Source organism: Propithecus coquereli, unplaced genomic scaffold (assembly GCF_000956105.1).
Source record: "Propithecus coquereli isolate 6110/MARCELLA unplaced genomic scaffold, Pcoq_1.0 Scaffold390, whole genome shotgun sequence".
In the NCBI taxonomy this organism is placed as follows: Eukaryota; Metazoa; Chordata; class Mammalia; order Primates; family Indriidae; genus Propithecus; species Propithecus coquereli.
This window is the reverse complement of record NW_012149619.1, coordinates 912,677-938,116: the sequence shown is the minus strand read 5'-3', so window position 1 is coordinate 938,116 and position 25,440 is coordinate 912,677. Positions and strand designations below refer to the sequence as shown.

General features: G+C 36.8%; 1 protein-coding gene across 1 annotated transcript in view; it reads left to right on the top strand.

Moving 5' to 3' along the window:
- UBE2G1 (ubiquitin-conjugating enzyme E2G 1) overlaps window positions 1-23,336 on the top strand; it is a 97,935-nt gene extending 74,599 nt beyond the window's left edge. The window contains 4 exon segments of the mRNA XM_012652562.1: window positions 5,296-5,398; window positions 14,554-14,651; window positions 20,611-20,797; window positions 23,333-23,336. Of these exon segments, the coding sequence (XP_012508016.1) occupies window positions 5,296-5,398; window positions 14,554-14,651; window positions 20,611-20,797; window positions 23,333-23,336 (392 nt within the window).
- Window positions 23,337-25,440: the final 2,104 nt, after the last annotated feature.

The window sequence follows — 25,440 nt, the reverse complement described above, 5'->3', positions numbered from 1 at the left end:
ACAGGCGTGAGCCACCGCGCCCGGCCCCTTTCAAACTCTTAATTGTGTTTCCAGGTAGCATTCGGAAAAGATTTATCTTCATCTTGGTCACATTCAAAACTCCTGTCTAATACCTTAGGAATGAATATAAGTAGAAACCTAAGCATGGGTACCTCTTGGGTTAAGTATTTGTCTTGAACAGGCGAGGCTTTCATGTTCCTCGGCTATTTCTATCTCTCCCCCTCCGCCCCCCCTTTGTTTATTTGTATCCTTTGCCTGTTTCCCCCTCTGTTGATTTACAGGCTTTCTATTTGTATTATTAGATATCAGACTTTTAACTATAATGTTGCAAATATTCTATCCCACTCTGTCATTTGTATTTAGACTTTATTGCTATACTGCGCTTAAAATATTTTGTGTAGTATAATTTCATTGCTGAGTTTTGTGTCCTGCTTAGGAAGGCCACCTCCACTCAAGATTATTTTAAAAACTGTAAATTTTCTTTTAGTTAGGTTTTATATCTGTTTGTTTATTTCTGTAATCCATCTGGATTTGAATTTAGTGTGAGGTATCCATATCAACATTTAATGCAGATAGGATGTTTCAACATCTTCCAGCCTTTTCTTTTTAAAAAACTTGATTGAATTTCATCTACCTGTGACTACTAGACTTTTCTACCCATCATCAGACTTTAGAAATTTCTGCTTGGATTTTTCCACTTCACCTTCTTTCCGTCAACTCAGTGTTGCCTGCATGGATTCAGCCTCACCATTACTTTAGAACTAGTTATGCCAAGGGCATCCATGTCCTTCTTTTTACTGAACCCAGTGGACTGAATTCGGATCACCTCTTTCCTGAGCAATGTGTATTTATTATTGGTGGGTACTTTCTCCTTGAAGTGCTTTGCCTTTGGCTTCTTTGATACAATTTTCCTCAGGTTTTCTTCTTACATCCCTGGCTTTACCCTTCTCAGTCGCTTGTACAACGTCCTATTTTATCCCCCAAACGTTGGTATTTTCTAGAATGTGTTCAGTTATGTGCTCTGCAGTTTATACTTACGATTATCCTTGTATGATGCCATCAGTCTTTTGACTTCGGTTATCAAGCATATTCTGATAACCTCCAAATCTCTATGTTTAGCTCAGATATTTCTTTTTAAAACAATGTAATTATGCTCCATAGACTCTTAAAACTAAACCCATCACCATTCCTTCTGCTGACCCCTCAAACGAGTACCTCCTCTTTTATTTCTCATTTCAGTGCATGAACTGATTCCCACCCCTGCACAGAAACCTGTGTGTCATTTTTAAAAATAAAGGTAAAATTCACATACAATCACCCATGTTAAAGTGTACCATTCTGTGGTATTTGGTGTATTCACAATGTTGTGCAACCACCAGCTCTCTGTAGTTTCATAACTTTTTCATCACCCCATTAACCACTCCCCAAACCCATTAAGTAATCATGCCTCGTTTCTCCCTCCCCCCATCCATTGGTAACCTCTAATTTACTTTCTATCTCTCTGGCTATATCATATAAAAAAAGTCATGTGTGATCTTATGTGTCTAGCTTCCTTAATTTAGTCTGATATTTTCAAGGTTCATCCAGTTGTAGCATGTATTAGTACTTCATTTCTTTTTATAGATGAATAATATTCCATTGTATGTATATACTGCAGTTTGTCTATATCCATTCATTGGTTGATGGGCATTTGAGTTGTTTCTACCTTTTGGCTTTTATGACTAATGCTCTTACAGACATTCATGTGTAACTTTCTGTGTGGATGGATGCTTTCATTTCTCTTGGGTAGGAGTAGAATTGTTGGGTCTTACAGTAACTCTGCATTCAACTTTTGGAAGAATTGTATGCCATTTTTGACTTATTACTTTAATCCCTACACAACATTTGGTTGATTTATTCTATCTCCCAAATATCCCTGTTTTTATGTATTGTTTCTATTTATTACCATATACTGGATGTACGCTTTTCAAGATTACTGTAATAGCTTCCTTTTGGGTTTCTTTGTCCTTACCAAAGCCTTATTTATGTAATCTTCCACATACTTTAAGATTGGTTTTTGCAAATGTAAATCTCATGAGGTCACCCTATTGTTTTTGAAAAAAAAAAGGGAACAGCCCTTCAAAGGCTCACCATTGCTCTCTGGATAAAGTACAGACTACGGCTTAACAAAGGCCCATTGCTGTATAGCTTCTGACATTCTGTCTAATTTCAACTGCCCCACCCTCTGTTCTAGTCATATACTGATCTCCATATTTCAAGATTTTGTACCTGCTCCTCTATCTAAATCTAATACTCCCCTATCCAAATTCTTTGTCTTTTTTAAAAATATATTTTCTTTTTAATTTTATTTTTTGTTGACACATAATGTACATATTTTGGGAGTACATGTGGTAATTTAATACATTCGTACACTTTGTAAAGATCAAATCAGTGTAATTGGGATATCTTTTATCATAAATATTTGTCTTTATGTTAGAAACATTCAAATTCTTTTCTAGCTATTTTGAAATTTACAATATATTGTTATAAACTATAGTCACCCCACTGATCTAGCAAACACTGGGTCTCATCTTGTCTGTCAAACTGTGTATTTGTACTCATTAACCAACTCCTCTTCAATCACCCCCCAATCCTTTGTCTTATTTCTTTTCTTTTTAGAAGCCTTTGCTGAGTTTTCATGATTATGTTATGTGTCCTTCTTTTGTGTTCCCGCAGATTCCTGTGCTATTGTTGGAGCATTTACTGTACATTCTTTTATTACCTTTATATTTCTCTGGGTATCAGGAGCTGATGATAGTCAAGTGCCAGATGAGGTAGTACAGACAAAAGGATAATTAATAGGAATTTAGGGAAGTCAAAAGAAGATTATTTGATAAATTGTTTAGGAAGACCACATGGAGGGAGATAGTACTTGAACTGGACTTTGAAGGAAGCATCATGAAGTATGGTAATGGTCTGCCACTATAGTTCAGTTAAATCTGTTTGGTATTGAGACATCTAGTCCTAAAAGGATCCATACTAGGGGCACAACCTGTAACAAAAGTGAGATGTGGGACATTGTTTAACACTGCTTTTGCATTTACGTGGAATAAGCAAAGGACACAATTATGACTGTAGAAGAAAATCATGGAAAGAATGTGCAAAAGGTTTTAAGAACTTAGGGTGTCTGGACAAAAGTGAGAAGTAATGATACACTTTTTGGAAAGTGTAAGGAAATTTTCAATGGTAATTTTGACCATATATACTGATTTCAAAGGTTACCCATCTGTGTTTATAAAGCTCCACTGGACCTGTGGAGCTTTATGCAACAGCTAGATGATTTCTGGATAAATTATATATAGAATCTTTCACAGGACTCTTTTGTACAGTGTTGGAGAAAATGATCTGAGTAACACAGTAGTGTTCATCTAGAAAAGGTTGGAAGTGAGGTAACTCACGTAGAAAATAACTGCCACATTGCATTTGTCTGTGCTCCACTCCATCCCTCAGTTGACAGTAAAGTGGGACTTTCGTTTCTTCTCTAGTATGTCTGCAACATAGTCGACACTCATGCATGCATAAACAAAATAACAAAATTAAAATGTAATTCCTATCTTAGTATCTTTGCGTGTTCAATATCTTTTATTTTTTATTTTTTTCTCTCCCCTGTCTCCCCTTCAATATCTTTTTAACATATTTTAGAATAGCTATTTAAAAGTAAAAATAGGATGGGCATGGCAGCTCATGCCTGTGATCTTGGCATGCCTGTGATAGGAGCATTGCTTGAGGATAGGAGTTCAAGACCAGCCTGGGCAACACTTAGCAACGCTCTGTTTCTACAAAAAATAAAATAAAAAATTAGCTGGGTGTGCCTGTAGTTCTAGCTGCTTGGGAGGCTGAGCTGGCAGAATTACTTAAGCCCAGGAGTTGGAAGTTATAGTGAGCTATGATCATGCCACTGCACTCCAGCCTGGGTGACAGAGTAAGATACTGTCTCTTAAAGAAAAAGTAAAAATACATTTCTTGTGTTTCGAAATACACTACTACTGATTTTATTAATAATTACTTATAAAAGTCTATTTTACCTGGTAGGCAAAAATGTTAGACTTATAAAAATCTCCCCTCAAATTTTGAGAAAAGTTTTTATGTTTAAATATAAACGTTCACTATCGGCTTTCTGCATGTTTCCCTGGTATGTTGGGATGTTAACTCTTACTTGTTGAAATGATACCATCTCTGATCCCTCAAAAAAATTAAATCTTCTCAATCACCAACATACTTTGCTCAGTCTTTTATAGCACTCTGAGTTGTGTTATTCTTACTTTCATCATTAGATGGAGCTTCTTGAGGATGATGGCAGGTATTACATGAGAATTGCATACCTGTTCAGATTCTCACCAGGTCCTTTCAGAAACACTCTATTCTTGCATGTCCTTTGTCCCTACTTCCCAATTTGAGCCAATCAGTGCTCAGCTCCTCTGGCAGGTAAAACATTTGATAACTCTATTAAGCCTTGTATCTCTGGAAACTTCGGGCTTCGCACCCCTCCGTATCTACTCCCTAAGATCTCCTCTTGGTTTGTGTGGCCCCCACCTCACTAGTTCCTTGCCTCTGTTCTTGCCCCCCACCCTGGTCTTTCTTTCTCCATACCAGAGCACTTTCTTTAGAAGAGAAAAACCTCATGATACCACAGCCATTCCTTGTAGGCTCTAGCTTGTTTTCTTAAGCTACTCCTCTGTGCTGGAAGCCATGGCCAGCAGAGGGGTCAATACACACAAGCAGGACAGATGGGGCCTCTGCTGTCCTTGTGCTCAGATTATGATGGACCATATAAGAACAACAGATGTAAACTGTCCCCATGACCGGAGGGAACGTGTAAAATAGATATACAGATGTCAATATAAATGAAAGTTAGTTATGCTCAGTAAACTCCAATGAAAAGTTATTATTTATGAATGTATACCCTAAAGACCACAGCATAAGAATTAACATTCTTGATTTGATTTCTAGTTCTTTCTGAACCAGAAATTCTGGGTTATGGGCCTGGATCTGCATTTTAACAAGCTCTCTTGAAAGACCTCTGTAGGGCTGTCTAGAATGGTAAGAGCCTGGCTGGACACCAGGGTCTAAGTACCATATGGCTTCCTTATACAATAGAAATGGAAATGTTTTGGCCATCAGATAGCATTTTGCCTGGAAAGGTATATCCATATAATGGTTTAGACCTTATGACATATATGCTCAAGTTCTATAATTTATCTAGTGGGTGAAAATTATGTGCTTAAAAATACTGATCAAACTGTTCTTTTTCTACAGAACTCAACAAAAATCCAGTAGAAGGCTTTTCGGCAGGTTTAATAGATGACAATGATCTCTACCGATGGGAAGTCCTTATTATTGGTCCCCCAGATACACTTTAGTAAGTATAATGGAACTGACATCTTCAAAATGGAGCTTGTTTAACTAATTGGATTAAAACTATTTTGGCAAACAGAAATGAAATTATTTTTTAAGGAGCATGTGAAATACCAATGTTTAGCATCATTCATACTGAATTTGAGCATGTTTAGGGTTTTTGCGTTCTGCTTGAAGTTGCTTTTTAAAATATACTATAGTTTCAGAAATTCAGATATTCTATATACCTAGAATAAGTTTATTATAGAAAAACTATCTTTATGGTGAGGTTAAATATAAATGATATATTTTTAACTTGTATTCCAGAAATTAGGAGATTAATTTTGGCAGGATTGGGGAAAGAAGAAAAACTTGTATTGAAATGTTTTTCTTCTTTCCTTCTCTTGTGCATACTGTGCCTTAACCCCCAAAGGGAATGTCATAATTTTTAGGAGCAAGAGTTTGCCATTCTTTGATCAGTTTATTAAAGTATAGAATTGCATTTTTCTGGGACATTGTCGTAGAGAACATATTGTACACGTCAGTGTCTTAAGGCTAGAGAGAACTTTCAAGATCATCTACCTTAGTGGTTCTCTAATTGGGTCTCTGCAGAATATTGATCAGAATCAAGGTGTTCTGCCCCTAAAATGAACTAATGGTCAGTTTCTCCTAATTTATACAAATTATTCTTAGGGTATCAAATAATGTATTAACTGACTGGCAGTTGCTGAACCAATGATTTAAAGATAAGAGAATAAGGTAATGGTATCAAACAGCAATAGAATTTCTTAAATGTTAATATTTCATGTAATACATTTCTAGATTCAGAGACTACAGTCTTATTTTCTGCTCTGTTTGCAGACTAACTTCAATTTACTAGTATTTGTTGATTTTTAAGATGCATCAAGACTGCCTGATATTGGTGCCTGGTACAAGTTTCCATGCTTTTTATAGAAGTTGAGGTAGTAGGGAAAAAAATGAAGTGAGCTTCTCAAAGCCAGACAACTGAGTGACAGCGACAGATCTAGATCTGAGTTTCCCGAGTAGTTTATTTCCTCACTCAGCCTTGATCCTCGATGATTCTAAGTGAGCAAGGATTTGGATGTATCAGAGGTTTTTGGTTTTTTTTTGTCTGTGATGGGTAAGTATTTTTTTTAGGTTTTCTAAAATAGTAGCTCTTTTCTCCCTCAAAACAGCTGATGAAAAAAAAAATTCAGAGCTACTTCTATACCAGAGCAGACCAAGGCATGCAGAATTGAGCCATAGTATGGATATTTGTGTTTTTTATAGTCTGAAAAAAGGATTTATGCTTTGTAATAACTGTTGCCTATCAGAATTTTTACTGATGTGTTTCCTAGAAGTATGTTTGCATTGGTAAGTTTTGCAAACTGAGATAACTGAATTTGGTCATTCCAGAACATTACAGTTCTTTGGTAGATATCAGTAGCTATTAAAAACCATCTTAGAAGTATTTCCTCACAACTTTCTTGTTATTTGAAAGCAAATTTCTTAACAAATTTTGCACACAAAACTATGCATTCAACCTGGTCTATGAGCCTAAAGATTTTCAGGTCTATTTCAGTTTTTTCAACAACACCTCCTCAGGAGAGACATGGTGACATTCCAGTGACAGAATCTAGCTATCCTTACAGTAGGTACAAGATGACAAGAGAAATTCTCCTAAACTGCTATCTATATGGAACATTAGTTAGGAATCCAGGCTTGAGTTCCAACTCTATAGGCCTCACTGAATTTTTACACTTTTTTAATGTAGTTGTGGTACATATCTTTAAATATTATTAGCTGGTCCATATATACGGTTGTACACTCTATAACAATGTTTCGGTCAATAATAGACCACATATATGACAGTGGTCCTGTAAGATTATAACGGAGCTGAAAAATTCCTATCACCTAATGACATGGTAGCTGTTGTAATATCATAGCACAGTGCACGTATTTGGGTGATACTTGTATAAATAAGTCTACTGTGCTGCTAGTCCTATGAAAGTACTGTACATACAATCATATATAGCACTTGATAATGATAAATGATTGTTACTGGTTTATGTTTTTATTATACTTTTTATTATTATTTTAGAGTACACTCCTTCTACATGCGTGTTTTCTGTGTGTGTGTGTGTGTGTGTGTGTGTGTGTGTGTGTCTGTCTGTGTGTGTCTGTGTGTATTAGCTGTAAAACAGCTTCAAGAGGTATCCAGAAGAAGGCATTATTGTCATAGGAGATGACAGCTTCACGTGTGTTATTGCCTCTGAAGACCTTCCAGAGGAACAAGGTGTGGAAGTGGAAGATAGTGATACTGATGATCCCGGCTCCGTGTAGGCCTAGACTAATGTGTGTGTCTATGTCTTAGTTTTTGAGAAACAACTTTAAAAAGTATAAAAATGGAAAAAAGCTTATAGTATAAGGATATAAAGAAAGAAAATATTTTTGTACAGCTGTACAATGTGTTTGTATTTTAAGCTAAGTGTCATTACAAAAGGGCCAAAAAGTAAAAAAAAAATTAAAACTTTGTACAGTAAAAAAGTTACGATAAGCTAAGGTTAATTTGAAGAAAGAAAAAAGTTTTGTTTTTTTTTTTTTTCTTTCTGAGACAGAGTCTCACTCTTTTTGCCCGGGCTAGAGTGCTGTGGCGTCATCCTAGCTCACATAGCTCACAGCAACCTCAAACTCCTGGGCTCAAGCGATCCTTCTGCCTCAGCCTCCCAAGTAGCTGGGACTACAGGCATGCGCCACCATGCCCGGTTAATTTTTTTCTATATATTTTTAGTTGTCCAGATAATTTCTTTCTATCTTTAGTAGACACAGGGTCTCACTCTTGCTCACGCTGGTCTTGACCTCCTGACCTTGAGCGATCCTCCCGCCTCGGCCTTCCAGAGTGCTAGGATTATAGGCGTGAGGAAAAAAGTTTTAAAAATAAATTTAACATAATGTGGACAGTGTTTATAAAGTCTAGAGTAGTGTACAGTAAGGCCTTCACATTCCTAGGCCTTCACATTCAATCACCACTCACTGGCTGACTCAGCCAGAGCAACTTCCAGTCCTGCAAGCTCCATTCATACTAGCTACTTATACAGGTGTGCCATTTTGTAATGTTTTACACAGTATTTTACTGTGCCATTTTTATGTTTTCATATACAAATCCTTACCATTCTGTTACAGTTGCCTATAGTAACATGCTCTATCAGGTTGTAGCCAAGAGCAATAAGCTGTACCATATAATCTAGGTGTGTAGTGTGTAGGCTATACCTTCTAGCTTTGTGTAAATACACTCTATGATGGTTGCAGAAGGACGAAATTGCCCAGTGATGCATTCTCAGAATGTATCCCTGTTGTTAAGTGATGCATGACTATATTTTGCATACCTCCAGCTTCACCAAAGAAAACCACTTTCAATACTCAGTGTTCTAATTAACAGGCTATTCTTTTCACTAATAAAAACCCATTTCTGGGCTTTAGCATACATTTTTAAAAGTGTAGGCTATTAGGCCGGGCGCGTGGTGGCTCATGCCTATAATCCTAGCACTCTGGGAGGCCGAGGCGGGTGTATTGTTTGAGCTCAGGAGTTCGAGACCAGCCTGAGCAAGAGCGAGACCTCATCTCTGCTAAAAATAGAAAGAAATTATCTGGACAACTAAAAATACATAGAAAAAATTAGCCGGGCATGGTGGCACATGCCTGTAGTCCCAGCTACTCGGGAGGCTGAGGCAGAAGGATCGCTTGAGCCCAGGAGTTTGAGGTTGCTGTGAGCTATGATGACACCACGGCACTCTAGCCAGGACAACAGAGTGAGACTCTGTCTCAAAAAAAAAAAAAAAAGTGTAGGCTATTGATTCGAGATATGAATAGCAGCAGCGTTTGTGGCAGCTCCTCTGGAGTATGTACTTGCTGATGAGACAACTGGTGGCCACTTTCTCAACTGTGCCTTCCTAAAGTCAGCAGCGTTCAGGGAATAGAGAATAGTGCATGTGCCTATGCAGGACCCTGAGAAAGGCAAAGGAAGGAAGCTAGGAAGGTACAAGGAAAATGAGGTGAGGAAAGGTTTTATGGAAGTAAGCCTTTTAAAATGCTATCAAGAATCAAGTACTTAATAGAATGCTTAAGTATTTGGGTTCGGCATGGTGGCTCATGCCTATAATCCTAGCATTCAGGGAGGCTGAGGCAGGAGGATTGCTTAAGCTCAGGAGTTCAAGACCAGCCTGACCAGGAGCGAGACCCTGCCTCTTCTAAAAATAGAAAAATTATCCTGGCGTGGTGGTGCTGGCCTGTCACCTATAGTCCTAGCTACTCTGTAGCCCGAGCTACTCTGGAGGCGGAGGCGGGAGGAGTTTGAGGTTACAGTGAGCTATGATGATGCCACTGCACCCTACCCAGGGTGACAGAGCAAGACTCTGTGTCAAAAAAAAGAAAAAAAGTATTTGTTGACTTAACAGTAAGGAAGGTAGTTATGTCCTCATAGTTATTTCAGTGGAGTGAAGAAAGGAGAGGCCATTTTGGAGTTGTTCGAAGAGTGCTGTTGGGAGTGAATAGCTAGATTTTAAGTATAAATACCTACCTGTGAAAGGCAGCAGAGGCTTATAGTGTGGGATAAGGGATCACAGCGTTGAAAATAAGTTAGTATGGTTTTAGCACACACACTAGCTAAGTGATTAATTCACCACTTTACTAATTAGATCATGGAAATAATACTGTGCCAGAATTCTGTAAAAAGCTAGTGTGAGATTTCATGGTGGCATCATTAGCCTTCATTTAGTCACTAGAGGGCACTCTGAACTCTTTACAGTCGATGTCATCAATAACTGGTATATTTAGGTGTCACTTTGAGATTGATATTTGCCACGAGTATTGATTTAGTCATTATACTTATCTTCATATAAGAAGATATGAAGATATTACATTTTTATGAAGGCATTACATTTTTATTACTGTTCTGTCCATTAATGAATCTAGCACTAGAGTAGTGCTGCTAAGAATAGATTCTTGAGGCAGTACTGCGTGAAGTGTACATTCTGAAAATGACACGGTATATCTGGTATTTCAGACTGATAATCAAGCAGTGTGGATAGCCACATATATCCACAGATATAAAGATTTCAGATAGGAGTAACAGTAGGTTTTTAGAGAAAGTTTAAGAGACCTGGATATCACTATATAATTATAAACTTTATAAATTTGTGTTAATGAGTGACCTTTTATCTATAACTTCCTTTTTTCCTTACCAGTGGCTGGTCTGTTGAAGAAGTATGCCTTGTTTCCTACACTGGCAATGGTGTGAAAAATTTGGGAATCTTAGATTATATATACGCGTTTTGTAGTATTGTCTTACCTTTGGTGGCTATAGATAATGAGAAGTCAGCTAACCAAAACTCTTTCATTAACATTTTTTTGCAGTCACAAAATTCTGTTACAGTTACAAAATTCTTTTAGAGTCCCATTTAAGACTTAGAGGCACAAGCCATATGTTCTGTGATGAAATTCTGGAGAGAATGAACCTAGTGCCTGCATTGCTTAGAAATATTACTTAAATTTGGTCTTAGTTCCACTTTAGGGTAAAAACCCTATTCCTAAGAAATGTTCAGTGCTCTATTACATGTAATAGGAAAAAATTGAAAGCAATGAAATACCTTATGAGAATAATGGATAAATTGTGAATTATGTCAGATAAAGTGAGTGAACAAGAGGTACCAGCAAGGATATAGACTAATAGAATAGTGTTGAACAAAATCTCAGAAGATAGCATACAGTATATCATTTAAATAAAATCACTGTGGCAGAATGATAGGATGTAATCCTTATAAGTATTTTATAATTTAATACAAAAACAGTAAGTTTCTTCCTCGTGAAAGAAACTTGAACTAAGCCTAGGTTTCTCAAAAGTTTTATAATATGAAACTGTTGGTTGTATACCTCCTTTTAATATCATGCTAGATGCTAGTAACTATACTGTTAGTATTAATATCTGTGATGAAGAGAATATATAATGAAAGGAAACATATTTTGAATTCTTTTTTTGTTTGTTTGTTTTGAGAAATAGAGTCTTGCTCTATCACCCTGGGTAGAGTGCAGTGGCGTCATCATAGCTCACTGCAACCTCCAACTCCTGGGCTCAAGCGATCCTCCGGCCTCGGCCTCCCCAGTAGCTGGGACTACAGGTGCACACCACCCTGCTAATTTTTCTCTTTTTAGTAGAGACTGGGTCTCGCTCTTGCTCAGGCTGGTCTCGATCTCCTGAGCTCAAGCGACCCTCCCGCCTTAGCCTCCCAGAGTGCTAGGATTATAGGTACGAGCCACCGCCCCATGCCCCATTGGTGCTTTGAAATAAATTTTCCTTTGCTCACCATAGTAGCATCTTTCCAGATTTGAAAAATAGAGAATATGTGACATACTAATGTCTACTCCACAGTGTTACTGTCCCCTGTGGGTTTTTGGATTCCTCTTTGCAAACTTGGCTAGAAGCTTGCACCCATAAATTGGGTACTATCGATTTAGGCATTAAAAAAAAAACGGGTAGTGTTTCCACAGGTAAAATATATAGAAGGTGAGGGGTCCACAGATAGGAAAAAAAACTTAAGAAATAGCATGATTGATTCAGAGTTGGTGAGGGCATTTCTGGTAGAGTAAAATTGTGTGCTTTAAAACTTTAGGGCAACCCTGTTAACTTAAATTTGGTTGATATTTTAATGATTGAAAACAATTTAGAGGAACTAAGGCAGTCCTCTTTCATGATGAGGATTCCAGTCAGCTATTATGAAGCTTTTGAATGGATCTAACTAATCAAAATTAAGTGACTTGGGGATGCGAACTTAATATTGTCAAGAAATAGTCTTATCAGTGGAATAAAGTGCGTGAGCTTTGCGGTAGCTATTTTGATGTCCTTTTATATGGATTCTTGGCTGTTTTCTATACTTGTGGCTTTTAATCTTCGTTTGGGGTTTTTTTGGTTTGTTTGTTTTCTTGCCAAAACCCGTAATCAGAAGTATTTTACATCACGAGCTGCTGCATACATTTGTGTGTATAGATGAGTGAATGGAAACACATGCATAGATTATACAACTCAAACTACTGGTGATAAACCCCATGCTTTCTATTCTATTTTTGTAAATAACAACGACAAAAAAACTGGCTATGACTCATTAAATGCTTTTGCAGCCCCTGTTTGAAAGACTAGTCCATATAATTAATATGTCCTAAGATCACCTTTGGCACTAACTTGCACAGTTGAGGTAACATAGGCTGAGAAGATAAAGATTTCTCTCTTATCAGTGTAATGCTTTCTTCACAACAGCTATTCTTGTCTCTGTTTCCTTCAAGTCTTCGTGTTTTTTTCCCTTTAATAGATAACCTCATAAATTACGAAAAGCAAACTCCTAAGGCAAGCATAAAATTTGTCATTTCTCTTGCTTTCTATCCCTAGATATCTGTACTACACTTAATCTGTTTTTCTTCCTGTGGGAAAAGAAAGGATGTTCTTTCTTTTGCATGATTAGGCCCGCTTCTACCTTTATTTTCTTTCCTCTTCTGTTTGATTTCTTAGTTATTCTTTTTCTGGCATCTTTAGTCTTTCTTGTAACATTTTCCCATCTTCTTGTAAACAAAGTAGGGTTTTCCCTGCTCTTTTAAAGCCCTTCATTTGTACTATTTCCCCATCTAGTTACCATTTTTTTAAAACTGTTAAACTTCTTGTACAAATTATCCTGTTCGTTATGTATTATGCTTGTACTTCACCACTCCATTCTTCAATCCTTTGAAATCTTTTCCCTATTGCTTTTACCAAAATTGTATTATCAAGATCAGTGACGTTTTATACTCTGAATCTTGTGGCCTTTTTCGTAAGTATTCAGAAGTATTTGTTATTAATGATCTTACCTCTCCTCTTTAAACTTAATCTGTGTGCCTCCCCATCTTGCTTTTATGATCAGAAAAGGCAGTAAAAGTCAATATTGCTTGTGTACAATTCATGTACATTTTTTCAATGAATGAAAATATTTAATGAGCTGAGAATTCCGTTTCTCATTGATTTGAAGCAACCAAAATCATATGACCTTGCTCTAAGGTCTTGAATCAGATTTGCAAAGCACTGTTGCAATAAAGAAATTAAAAGAGGTCAATGTGATAGAAAGACCCTAGTTTAGATTGTTAGGCAAATAAATTTTTTCTGGAGGTAACATTTAAGCTGAGTACTGAATGATGATCAGAAGACAAAGGGACAAGTGTATTTCTATCAGAGGCAACATTTAGTACCAAGGCTACAAGACAGGAATTTAGTCATTTTTGTCTCTTAAGGCTGAGCTGACCTCTTTAGTTTTAATGTGTACAACTCATGGTATTGTTCTTTTGACAGATCTTCAAGAACAGTTCCTAATTAAATGGCAGTGATCTTTAACTGCACTAATATAGCAGTCACTGGCCACATGTGGCTATTAAAATTAGATAAAATAAAAAGATTCAGTTCCTTAGTTGTACTACCCATATTTCAAGTTGGTAGTGGCTACATTATTAGACAGACAGCACAAATATAGAGCGTCTTCAATGTTGCGGAAAGTTCTCTTGGGCAGTGGCACTCCGGAAAGTCAGTAGAATAAATAGTCCTTGAGATTTTGTTCACTGCGATACTCCTAGAGATTAAGACAAGCGCCAAATAAATATTTGTTAAATGATGAAATGAATAAACGGATGGTTGAATGGAAGCAGCATATCTGCTGCCTGACAGAGAGTGACAAAATGTACTTAAGCTTTAAGATGAGGGAGTGCTTGGTAGGTTTGAGGAACTGAAATAAGACAGGCTAGAGAACAGAGAGAAGAATTATGGTTTGAGAACAACCTAGGGAAAGTGGTGACTTAAACCCTGTAGGTGATATTAAACCTTCTGAATTTTGTTGAAAGTACATTGGGAAGTGATAGGAAGGTTTGTTGAATAGCAGTAATGTGATCTGAACTGGATGCCTTTTTAGCAAATGTTTTCTTTCATTTTACTAGCTGTCTTGAGAGTTTAATAACTAGTGACTGCTGGTAACTGCCTATAGGAAATCCAGATTATTTATTTATTTCATTTTTGGTTTTAGTGCTAACATCCTTGTTTTGTATATTTTTTTTAATGATTGTTTACTTATAAGCAAGAACTTATAGGCAAGAACTTGTTTTTGTTTTTGTTTTTTCCAGTGAAGGTGGTGTTTTTAAGGCTCATCTCACTTTCCCAAAAGATTATCCCCTCCGGCCTCCTAAAATGAAATTCATTACAGAAATCTGGCACCCAAATGGTAAGTTTATCTAATTTTACTTTTACATTTGCAAATATGGTGGCCTGTCACTGAAGTTTTCAAGGTTAATAAGAAAGATATAGTTCTTAATGAAATTGTTCTGTAATTTTTGTACTAGATTCACAGTGTTCATTGTGCACATGGCCTTCCACTAAATTCTTTGAAAGGGGAGTAACAGATCATATGGAAAGTTATTTTTTTTAATTAGTTTTCAGCTCTTTGAGACAGTGTTCCAAACTAGAGGCAAGATTACTGAGTGAAGAGTCAGCTTTAATAGAGCTCTTATGATTAAGGTGATAAATTTCACGGTGTTAGGTAACTTATTGGCTATTAGAAAGAGCATAGAAAATTTTAAACCTGGATTTTTGATTTATATTTTCTCGCCTTAACTTTTATACCATGAGTTACTCTTTACTTTTATCTGTATTCTTAACTGTAAAAAAGGAATGTCCCACCTACTTTATGAGGTGACAAGATCAAATGAAATAACACATAGTCAAAATGATTAGAAAAATGTATCAGTGGTGTGTGTGGAAACGTAAATATACTGTGTATTTTAAGCTTGGAAAGCATCTAATACTATTATGCATGAAGTAATGATGTTGACTTTTTTTTACCCAAAGATTAGCTACCATTTAAAATCTACTTTTGTGAACCAAAGGTTAGGCTAGATAAGGGATGTTCATATGTAGTGTCTTTGAGCTTTTGGCTTTGTTTTGTATGATAGAGCTTGCAAGCATTTCTTTTCTAATTATTTTGACTGTGTGTAATCAGAGTTGTCTTTTTAGGCTACTATACTGATTTACTTTCTGCTTCTCATTGTCAAGACTCTTTTAGTTGCAAGGAATAGAAATACATATATTTGTTTAAGCAAAAGTCAGTGAGAGAGGAATGAATGAATGAATGAATATCAGAAGGATGTGGAGTTTATAGTAGAACCCAAGGCTTGAAAAACAGATTGGTATTATGAGAGACTGGAACTGGAAAATGGAAAACTATGGGGAACCAAGGGAGCTACCAAATTTCATTGCATCTAAGACAGCAGTGATCATAGAAGAAACATAGTTATTTTTTATACCAGTAAGAAGAGGGAAATAACAATTGTGGTAGAATGCATTGATAGGAGTCACGATGTGTGGATACGTGAATTTGTGACATCTGCCTCTTGTTACTTTGACATATCTTTCATCTCTTTCTAGGCTTTTGGCAGTTTCTCCTGCCTTCACTTGAATTACTTGATGTATGAGAGGCAATCTTTTTGTACCTATTTCGAAAGGAGATATAACAAAGCTTTTGAATGTTGGCTTTACCACAAATTAGCTGTGTGATTCAAGGCAAAGCCTCTTTGAGCCTTAGTTTTTCTGTGAAAATTAAATGAGAATAAGCATGTATGTTAGCAAACACATGGGATTTCTCTCTGGTAAAAAGAAGGATAACAATTGCCTAGGTAGTTTAAGAGGACACCTGATGAGGTGGGTTAATTAAAAAAAGTTTGAAAAGGTTGAAGAGGCTTTTCATTTTGTAGGTCATAAGGAAGAGGCATTGTAGAAGGAAATGATGGAGGTTAATTTGCGAGAGAGTATAATTCGTCAAGAAAGGATAACTGAGGAGGTGATGGGGCAGGGATGCCATTTTTTCTAGAGATCCAGTCTAGCTAATGGGGAGGCTGAGGTAGGAGGATCCCTTGAGCCTAAGAGTTGGAGCCTGCAGTGAGCTATGATTGTGTTATTGTACTCTAGCCTGGGCAACAGAGCAAGACCCTGTCTCGGGGGGAGGGGAATGACTGAATTAAAACCATAATGAGATACCACTTTATACCCTCTAGGATGACTGTAATCAGAAAGACAGATAATAACAATGATGAAGAAGTTAGAGAAATTAGAACCCTCACACACTCCTGGCAAGAATGTAAAGTGGTACAGATGTTTGGAAAGCAGTCTAGCATTTTCTCAAAAGGTTAAACATAGTTACCACTCCTAGGTGAATAGTCAAGAAAATTAGGAACATATGTCCACAAAAAACATGTACATGAGTGTTCATAGCTGCATTATTCATAATAGCCAAAAAGCAGAAACAACCCAAATGTCTATCAGTTGATGAATGGAAAAACAAAATGTAGCGTATTCATATAACAGAATATTATGTAGCAATAAAAAGAAATGAAGTACTGATACATGCTACAACATGGGCAAACCTTGGAAACATTGTGCTAAGTAAACAAAGCCACTCAGAAAAGATTGCATAGTAAGATTACATTTATATGAAATGTACAGAATAGAAAAATCCCATAGAGACAGAAAGTCGCTTAGTGGTTGGCTAGGGCTGGGGGGAAAGTTGAGGGGGGAAATGAAGAATGATTGCTAATGGCTATGGGTTTCTTTTTGGGGTGATGAAAATATTCTAAAACCGATTGTGGTGATGGCTGCGCAACTCTGTAAACATGCTAGACAGAAACCATTAAATAGTACATTTGAAATAGGTGGATTGTATGGTATAGGTGAATTATATCTCAACAGAGCTGTCACAAAGATTATTATAGGGTAAATATTCGTTTTGTGTGGTTTAGATACATTCAGTTTGCACTTGGTTTTTCTTGAGGTATACTTGCTACATCCAGTTAGATAATTTGATAAAAGCAGTCCAGGGTTCAGTAGTCAGCTTAGGGCCTTGGAAATTACTGTATCAAGTGATAGGTAACAGCCGGGCGCAGTGGCTCACTCAGGGAGGCCCAGGTGGGAGGATCACTTGAGCTCAGGAGTTTGAGACCAGCCTGAGCAAGAGCGAGACCTTTTCTCTACTAAAAATAGAAAGAAGTTAGCTGGGAAGCTAAAATAGGAAAAAAAAAAAAAATTAGCTGGGCATGGTGGCACACACCTGTAGTCCCAGCTACTCGGGAGGCTGAGGCAGGAGAATCACTTGAGCCCAGGAGTTTGAGGTTGCAGTGAGCTAGGCTGATGCCACAGCACTCTAGCCTGGGCAACATAGCGAGACTCTGTCTCAAAAAAAAAATTTTTTTTTGATAGATAACATTGTGATATAATGAATTAGTTAATTTATCCAGGAAAAAGATGGTTATTGTTGGAGATTAGGATAATATCAAAAGTCAGAATAAGGGAAAGGAAAATGAGAAAGACTGAAAGAACCGTACAAGAACCAGGGAAAAGCAGGGTGTCACAGAAGCTAAGGGAGGAAAATGTGTCCAGGAAGATGTTGTTAACAATATCTATTTTCTTGGCATAGACGGGTTTACTTTAGATAGATATTAATAGAAGGACCCAGGAGAATATGTTATCCAGACTACTTCGTGGGAACAGTCATAGTGTCCTGATAAGGAGCAGAAGCCTGTTTCCAGTACGGTAAAGGAGTACCTAAGTAATGAGTAGAGAAGATGAGGGTAGATCAGCTTTTCATAATTTTAGATGAATGGCTTCAATAGAAAGGAGATAGCTAGAAGGGTATGCATTGTTCAGGTAGTTTAATAATCACAGCTATGATCTCTCATAGAAGAGATGTGCTTTGTTTCTAGTAATCGATGCTGAGACTATTGGCTAGTTATTTATGTGGAAAATGATTTAATTTTGTTCATACCAAACAGCAAAGTAATTTAAAACTCTAAATGGAATAAAAAGTTACAGGTGATTTTAAAAAATAGTATTTACTATCACTTATTTGATATACATATGTTAGGGACAAGAACTTTCTAGTTTCAAAAGTAATAAACATGGTTAGAATTTAAAAAGAAACTAAAGAAAAATAACAACTACATGCAATATAGGATTCTTAAGTGGATTTTGTGTCAGAAAATAAAGCTAACTCTGAAAAACATTAAAATGAAAGAAAAAAGTAACAGACAAAAATTTTGTGGGGGAAAATTAAAAAGCATTTTGGCAATGGAAAAATAACCCCCGAGTATGTAACCGGCTACTAAAGGATAAGAGCAGATATTTTGCAGAAGAGGAAAGATAGGTTATAGTCATGAAAAATTGTCACCTCATACATACTTAGAAAGCTGATTAAACCAGCTGTAATATATGAAATTTAAACAGTATCAATAATGGATCTTGTACATCTTGGGTGAGGAGACGATGAAATGGTTACCTCATGCTGTTGATGTCTATATAAATTGATATAATCCTTTAAAATACAATTCAGGGCCAGTCCTCTTCTGTAGGGAGGGCCAGCCTCTACTTCGTGGAGTAGACTTTCTACAGTTTCTGCAGGGGTCCAGTTCTCTCCTGCAGGGAGAACTTGCCTCTGTTGTCTGTGGAGTAGACTTTCCACAGTTTCTGAATGAGTTTTACTTTCACTTTAGAAAATAAATAAAATATCATTTGGCAATAGGTTTTAAGCCTAAAAACGTTCTCATTCTAACATAAATTGTGTGTTTAAAATGAAATGACATGGGTGTGTTGGTGCACACTTGCGCACCAGCATCTCAGAAGGCTGAGATGGGAGGATCACTTGATGCCAGGAATTCGAGGCTGAAATGAACTATGATCATGCCTCTGAATAGACACTGTACTCCAGCCTGGACAACACAGTGAGACCCCATCTCAAAGGGGAAAAAAAGAAAAATGACACAAGAAGGTTAAAAATCTGAAGATCCTAGATTAGTGATAACTTAATTTTTTACAAAAGAAAAATGGATCTTACATGGATTCCCTCTGATAGAATTCTGCATAAACATTTAGTGATGTTTTCAAGGAAAAATAACTTGGAAAAAAATCCTTATTATGAAATACGTAAAGAAAACATAGTAAAATCATACTCTGTAAACTTTTTTGCTGAACTGTTATGTGTAGTGTTTATAAGTTTTGATGTTATTCTTGCCTCTTGATCTGGTGATTCCATTTTAGTTGATAGATTTTACTAGCAGATGGAGGTGGGTTGAGAAGAGGAACCTTAGAGTATCTGGAAATACAAGTGTGTGCCACCACACCTGGCTAAGTTTTTTATTTTTTTGTAGCGATGAGTCTGGCTGTTGCCTGGGGTGGTCTCACACTCAAGCAATCTTCCCACCTTGACCTCCCCAAGTTCTAGGATTGCAGGTTTGAGCCACTGTGCCCAGCCTGAATATCATATATGTTGATGAATTTTCACTGGCAATACAACATGTTCCTTTTTGTGCTCCTTTCCCTGAAAATGTACTTTTGCCTGTATATGATTTTAAAAGTACATTATGGGCCTAGGCGGGAGGATTGTTTGAGCTCAGGAGTTCGAAACCAGCCTGAGCAAGAGTGAGACCTCGTCTCTACTAAAAATAGAAAGAAATTAATCGGACAGCTAAAAATATATAGAAAAAATTAGCCAGGCATGGTGGCGCATGCCTGTAGTCCCAGCTACTCGGGAGGCTGAGGCAGAAGGATTGCTTGAGCCCAGGAGTTTGAGGTTGCTGTGAGCTAGGCTGACGCCATGGCACTCTAGCCCGGGCAAAAAGAGTGAGACTCTGTCTCAAAAAAAAAAAAAAAAAAAAAAAAAGTACATTATGATATTCTTGTTGTTAGGAATGTCTTTAGACCTTTGACTATCACCATTTAAGTTAGTAAATTAATGGGGAAATAAGGAAAACATTACATGGAAACTCATTTCTGGTATTTTGGATCATATACTTTTCGCAAATGAAGAACAGATCCAATAGTTTCCATTTATTCATTCACATTGTATTTACTACCTGTAAATGCTAACCACAATCCATCTACATGCTAGATATCTTAAAGTTTAACATGAATGAAAAAGATAGGTTACATTTCTATTGGATTTATCAGATGGATCCTGAGTATTTGGTAAAATTCTATAGTCTCCCTAAAAAGTCAGTAGATTTCATTTTGGAAATTCACTTCTGTATATATGTAATGTTTTATACAGGTACTGTGTGAATTGGGATCAAATTTTAACAGACATTTTACGTCTAACCAAATTAGCAATGTGTTAAACAGGACTCTTTTCTCTAATTTTGCAGTTGATAAAAATGGTGATGTGTGCATTTCTATTCTTCACGAGCCTGGGGAAGATAAATATGGTTATGAAAAGCCAGAGGAACGCTGGCTCCCTATCCACACTGTGGAAACCATCATGATTAGTGTCATTTCTATGCTGGCAGACCCTAACGGAGACTCACCTGCTAATGTTGATGCTGCGGTAAGATGGTACCACGTACACATGTTCCCTCCCTCTCCCTGTCCCTCTTAATAAAACTCAACTTGAACTATAGTATCTATATATATGTGTGTGCGCATGTATATCCCTATTTATTTTTTGACAAACATTGTATTTATTGTGTACATGTTGGTTTGAAATATGTGCACATTGTGGAACAGTGAATTTGACCTAATTAACATGTGTATCACCTCACACACCATTTTTTTTTGTGCTGAGAACAAGTAAAACCCACTCTCAGCAGTTTCCAAGAATGGAATACATTGTCTTTAGCCTTATTCACCATGTCATATAATAGATATCCTGAACTTACTCCTCCTCATTATTGTAGCTAAAATAATAATAGCTACAATAATTTGTTAAGTGAGACACAATATAAAAACATAAAATTGTGATATCAGAATTTAAAATGTTGGATGGGAGGGGATGGAGTAAAAGTGTAGAGTTTTTAAATGCAATGAAAGTTAAGTTGTTATCACCTTAAAATATCCTGTTACAAGAAGTTTTTGTAAGCTTCATGGTAACCACAAAGCAAAAACCTATAGTAGTTACACAAAAGATAAAAATATTTACATCTATTTATTTTTCTCCTGAATCTTATGGAGGTTATAGACATAAGCTTTACCTTTAAGTACTTGAGCCTGCATCTTATAAAAATAAGGACACTCATATAGAACAGTATTGTCATGCCTCAGAAAATTTAATGTCAAGTCTCTATTAAAGTGCATATTATTATCCCCAAGTTTTAAATTTTTAAAACTTTCACATCTTTAGAAAAGTCGTATTAGTTACATGACCACCACTATACCCTTCACTTAGATTCGCCAGTTGTGGAAATGTGCAACCTTTTTTTTTTTTTTTTTTTTTTTGTCTCTGAACTGTTTGAGAGTAGTTTATAGATATTATAACCTTTCACCCCTAAATACTTCAGCATGTGTCCCTTAAGAACAAGGGTATCCTTCCACATACACATAGACTTGTACTATTATTGATTATACATATAGTACTATTATTGATTATACATATATAGCCCATATTCACAATGGACTGTATTGTCCAAATATTGTTCTTTATAGCTGCTCTTCTCCCAACCCTTGCCTTTTTCAATTTTTTTAAAATCCAGAGTCCACTCTAGGAATCAGCATTGTATTTTGTATTCAAGTTTTACTGGTTTCCTTTAATCTAGAAGAGTTCCTAGTTCCTTAGCCTTCTCTCTTCCTTTGAAAAGCCTTTTGTTCTAATTATTATTCCTGGAACCTTCGTGAGTAGTATATATCAGAGCTAGGAGATAATATTTACCCTTTTTCTTGGGTTAATAAAAACTTGGGTGAAATCTTATATATAGATAACTCCTTTTGGAACCTGTGGCTTTGAATTTTTGAATTTAGTAATAGAATGGAACTAAAAACTCGTAGAAAACCATTTTGACTTTCTATTTAATTCAGTATCAGTCCAGGCGTTACAAGAGGTGATAAGGGAGAAGGGGCGATAGCTGCATTTAGAAAACATATCCCTGGGGATCATTTTGAGAGAGAACTAATTAATGTTTCATGTGGTTCATGCTCAGCTATCAGCCCTGTTAATATTAGAATTAATAAGTTGCCTTTTAATCTTAAAGAAGGGTAAATTAATAGCCAATAACTGAGACCATGAATATGCAAAAATGACTAACCTTCCAAACAACTGAGTCCTGAAACAGCTGAATCTACTATAAAAGTAAAGCCATTCTCTTGATGCTAAACATTTTCCTAAAGGTAGAAATTGGCCTTAATATAAAGTTCAAATATGTAAACATGAATTCTAGTCTGAACACCATAAATTAAGCAAAATCTATTCCATTTTTTCTTGAAACCCACTGATTCCTCTTCCGGTTTAACTAGTTACTTGTCTCAGATTTAAACAATAACTTTCTTGCAAAAAGTTTTATTTACCTTTCTTATTTGCTTTTACCTCCTGTATATTACACCTTTGATCATATTTTTATATGTTTTGTTTTTCTAACCTCTCAATCAGCAGTATCTATTCCAAGAAACCCCCATTTTTCTTAGAGATCTCTCTCTGGCATCCCTCCAAATTTGACTGGCTCGCAGCCTGCTGCCTGGCTGCCTTGCTTGGATTTCTCCTCCATTGCTTTTCTGGATTGGACCTGCTGTGTCCTGGATCCCATCGCTTCTCTTTCTTCTTGGTTGACTTCCTCCTTTTGCTTGGTACTTCATCCTAGAGAAATGTCTTAGGGTTTGTGGGAATTAAATCCTGAGTCCTTTCATAATTCAAGGTGCTTTAATCCTTCCCTTAAACTTGATTGATACTTTGTTTATAGAATTCTAAGGGGAGAAATCTAATTTACACAGAATTTATATTGTAGAATTTATCATTGTTGATGAGAAAGTTGATACTAGGCTGATTCTTCCCCATTTTTAGGTCACCTGTTCTTTTTTCTCCCCCTCGTTCCCTTTAGGCTCTTTATTCTTCCTCTTTTGAAATTTCACAGAGTTGTGTGAACTCTTTTAATGTTCCATTTCTAGTTGATGTATACCCTTTGAGTTTAAAGACTTCACCCCTAGGAATTTTTCCTTTTTAATAACTTCTCTCTGTTTAATATTCTCTCTTATTTATTTATTTATTTTAAAAAGAGCCAGGGTCTCCCAGACTGGAGTGTGGTGGTACGATCACAGCTCTCTGCAACCTCCAACTTCTGGGCTCAGACTATTCTTCTGCCTCAGTTTCCTGCGTAGCTAGGGGTAAATGCATGTGCTGCCATGCACGGCTAACTTAAAGATTTTTTTGTAGAGATGGGGTCTCATTTTGTTGCCCAGACTAGTCTCAAACTCCTGGCTTCAAGCGATCCTCCCACCTCAGCCTCCCAAAGTACTAGGGTTACAGGCATGAACTCAGCCAATATTCTCTCCTTCTTTTGAATTTGTTTTTGTTATTGCCCAGATTGATCCTTTGTATTTTATTTTTTTCTTCTAAAATAGAGTCAATTTTGAATTTTCTATTGAATTTTCATTTTGGCAGTATTGTGTTTAAGTAGCTTATTTTCTCCATTAATTCCATTCTCATTGAATTTTATCACTGTTTAATGAACTTAGTAGTTCTTAAATGTTTCGGATTTTAAAAAGTTACTTTCTGAAGTCTGTTTCTCTGGGGACAGTTTTTCTTTTGTGTTTTGAAGTCTGCTTCAGAACTCTGTAGGCTTTCTACACAACTGTCTATGATTAAGAATGAGAGTCTTGGAAAGCAAATTGGAACTGTGTAACTCTGTGTTTGTGTGTGTGTGCGCGTGTGCACACGCATGTATGTACAGTATTAATGTTGTTCAAAGATGTGTGGCTGGAGCAGGGCGTGGTGGCTTGTGCCTATAATCCAGGCAACTCAGGAGGCTGAGGTGGGAGGATAACTTGAGCCCAGAAATTCAAGACCAGCCTGGGAAACATAGCAAGACCCTCCCCCCCCCCCAAAAAAGTGTAAGTGGCAAGGCAGGTGTTAAACTGAAGGTAAGGATAAGGGTTGGAGGAAGAGGGTGAGGGTGTCATTTGAATGCCCAAATGAAGGAGTAATTACTTTCCACATCAGTACCCACACTAGGAGTTCTAATTCCTATACTCTTCAGTATATTTATATAAAATCTATTATCATTATTATTTTAGGAAAGTACTAAAATTTTGGATATAGGCATGGGAAATATGTTGAGGATACAGACTTGCGATTAATTTGTCCTTTTCCAGCCTCTTTTCTAACCCAGGCTCTTGAGATCTAGCATTTCTGCTAGGTGCTGTTGCTCAGGCCTGTAATCCTAGCACTTTGGGAGGCCAAAGCAGGAGGATCGCTTGAACCCAGGTGTTCATGAAGAGCCTGGCAACATAGTGAGACCCTGTCTCTGAAAAAAAATTAACTGGGCATGGTGGCACATGCCTATACTCCCAGCTGCCCTGGAGGCTGAGGTGGGAGGATTGCTTGAAGCCAGGAGTGTGAGGCTACCATGAGCTGTGGTAATGCCACTGCACTCCAGCGTGGACAGCAGAGAAACCCTGTCCCTTTGAAAAAAAAATATTGCCATTTCTAAATTTTAGCTTCTTTAGGACTCTGTTTAATAGGTCCTTTTCCTCCTTTGTCCTGATTTTGTTGAGACTTCTCTAGGCTGCTAATTCCTCTTCTCTGCTGCATGTTTTAATACTCTTCTATCTGCTTGTGGTCTTCCAGAAAGCCTCATTATTGAGTGACTTCTGTGCCATTTTCCTTATCATTGAGAGTTTAAAAAAAAATTTCTAATATCATTTTTAATAGAGTTTCAGTACAGAAAAGAGGTACACATATATACTTTTTGCTATATGGAATTAATAGTTTTCCCCTGTATACAATGGGGTAGTCCACAGTGCCTGGCACAATGGATTTAATGAAAGGTAGGTATGTTAGACGATGTTCCCTACTTTGAAACCATCATCTGCCAATCTACCCTTCACATAGAAATCATCCTCTCCCAGTCTTGTATCAGTCACAGAGAATGTCAGTTATGTCATCCTCTCTAGACTCCTTTTCACCCTCTGCCATAGAATTGTGTCTTTTGCTCCTCACCTACTTTATTGTAATAGCTTCCTGTCTTGTCTCCCTGCTCTCAGACTTCTCTCTGCTA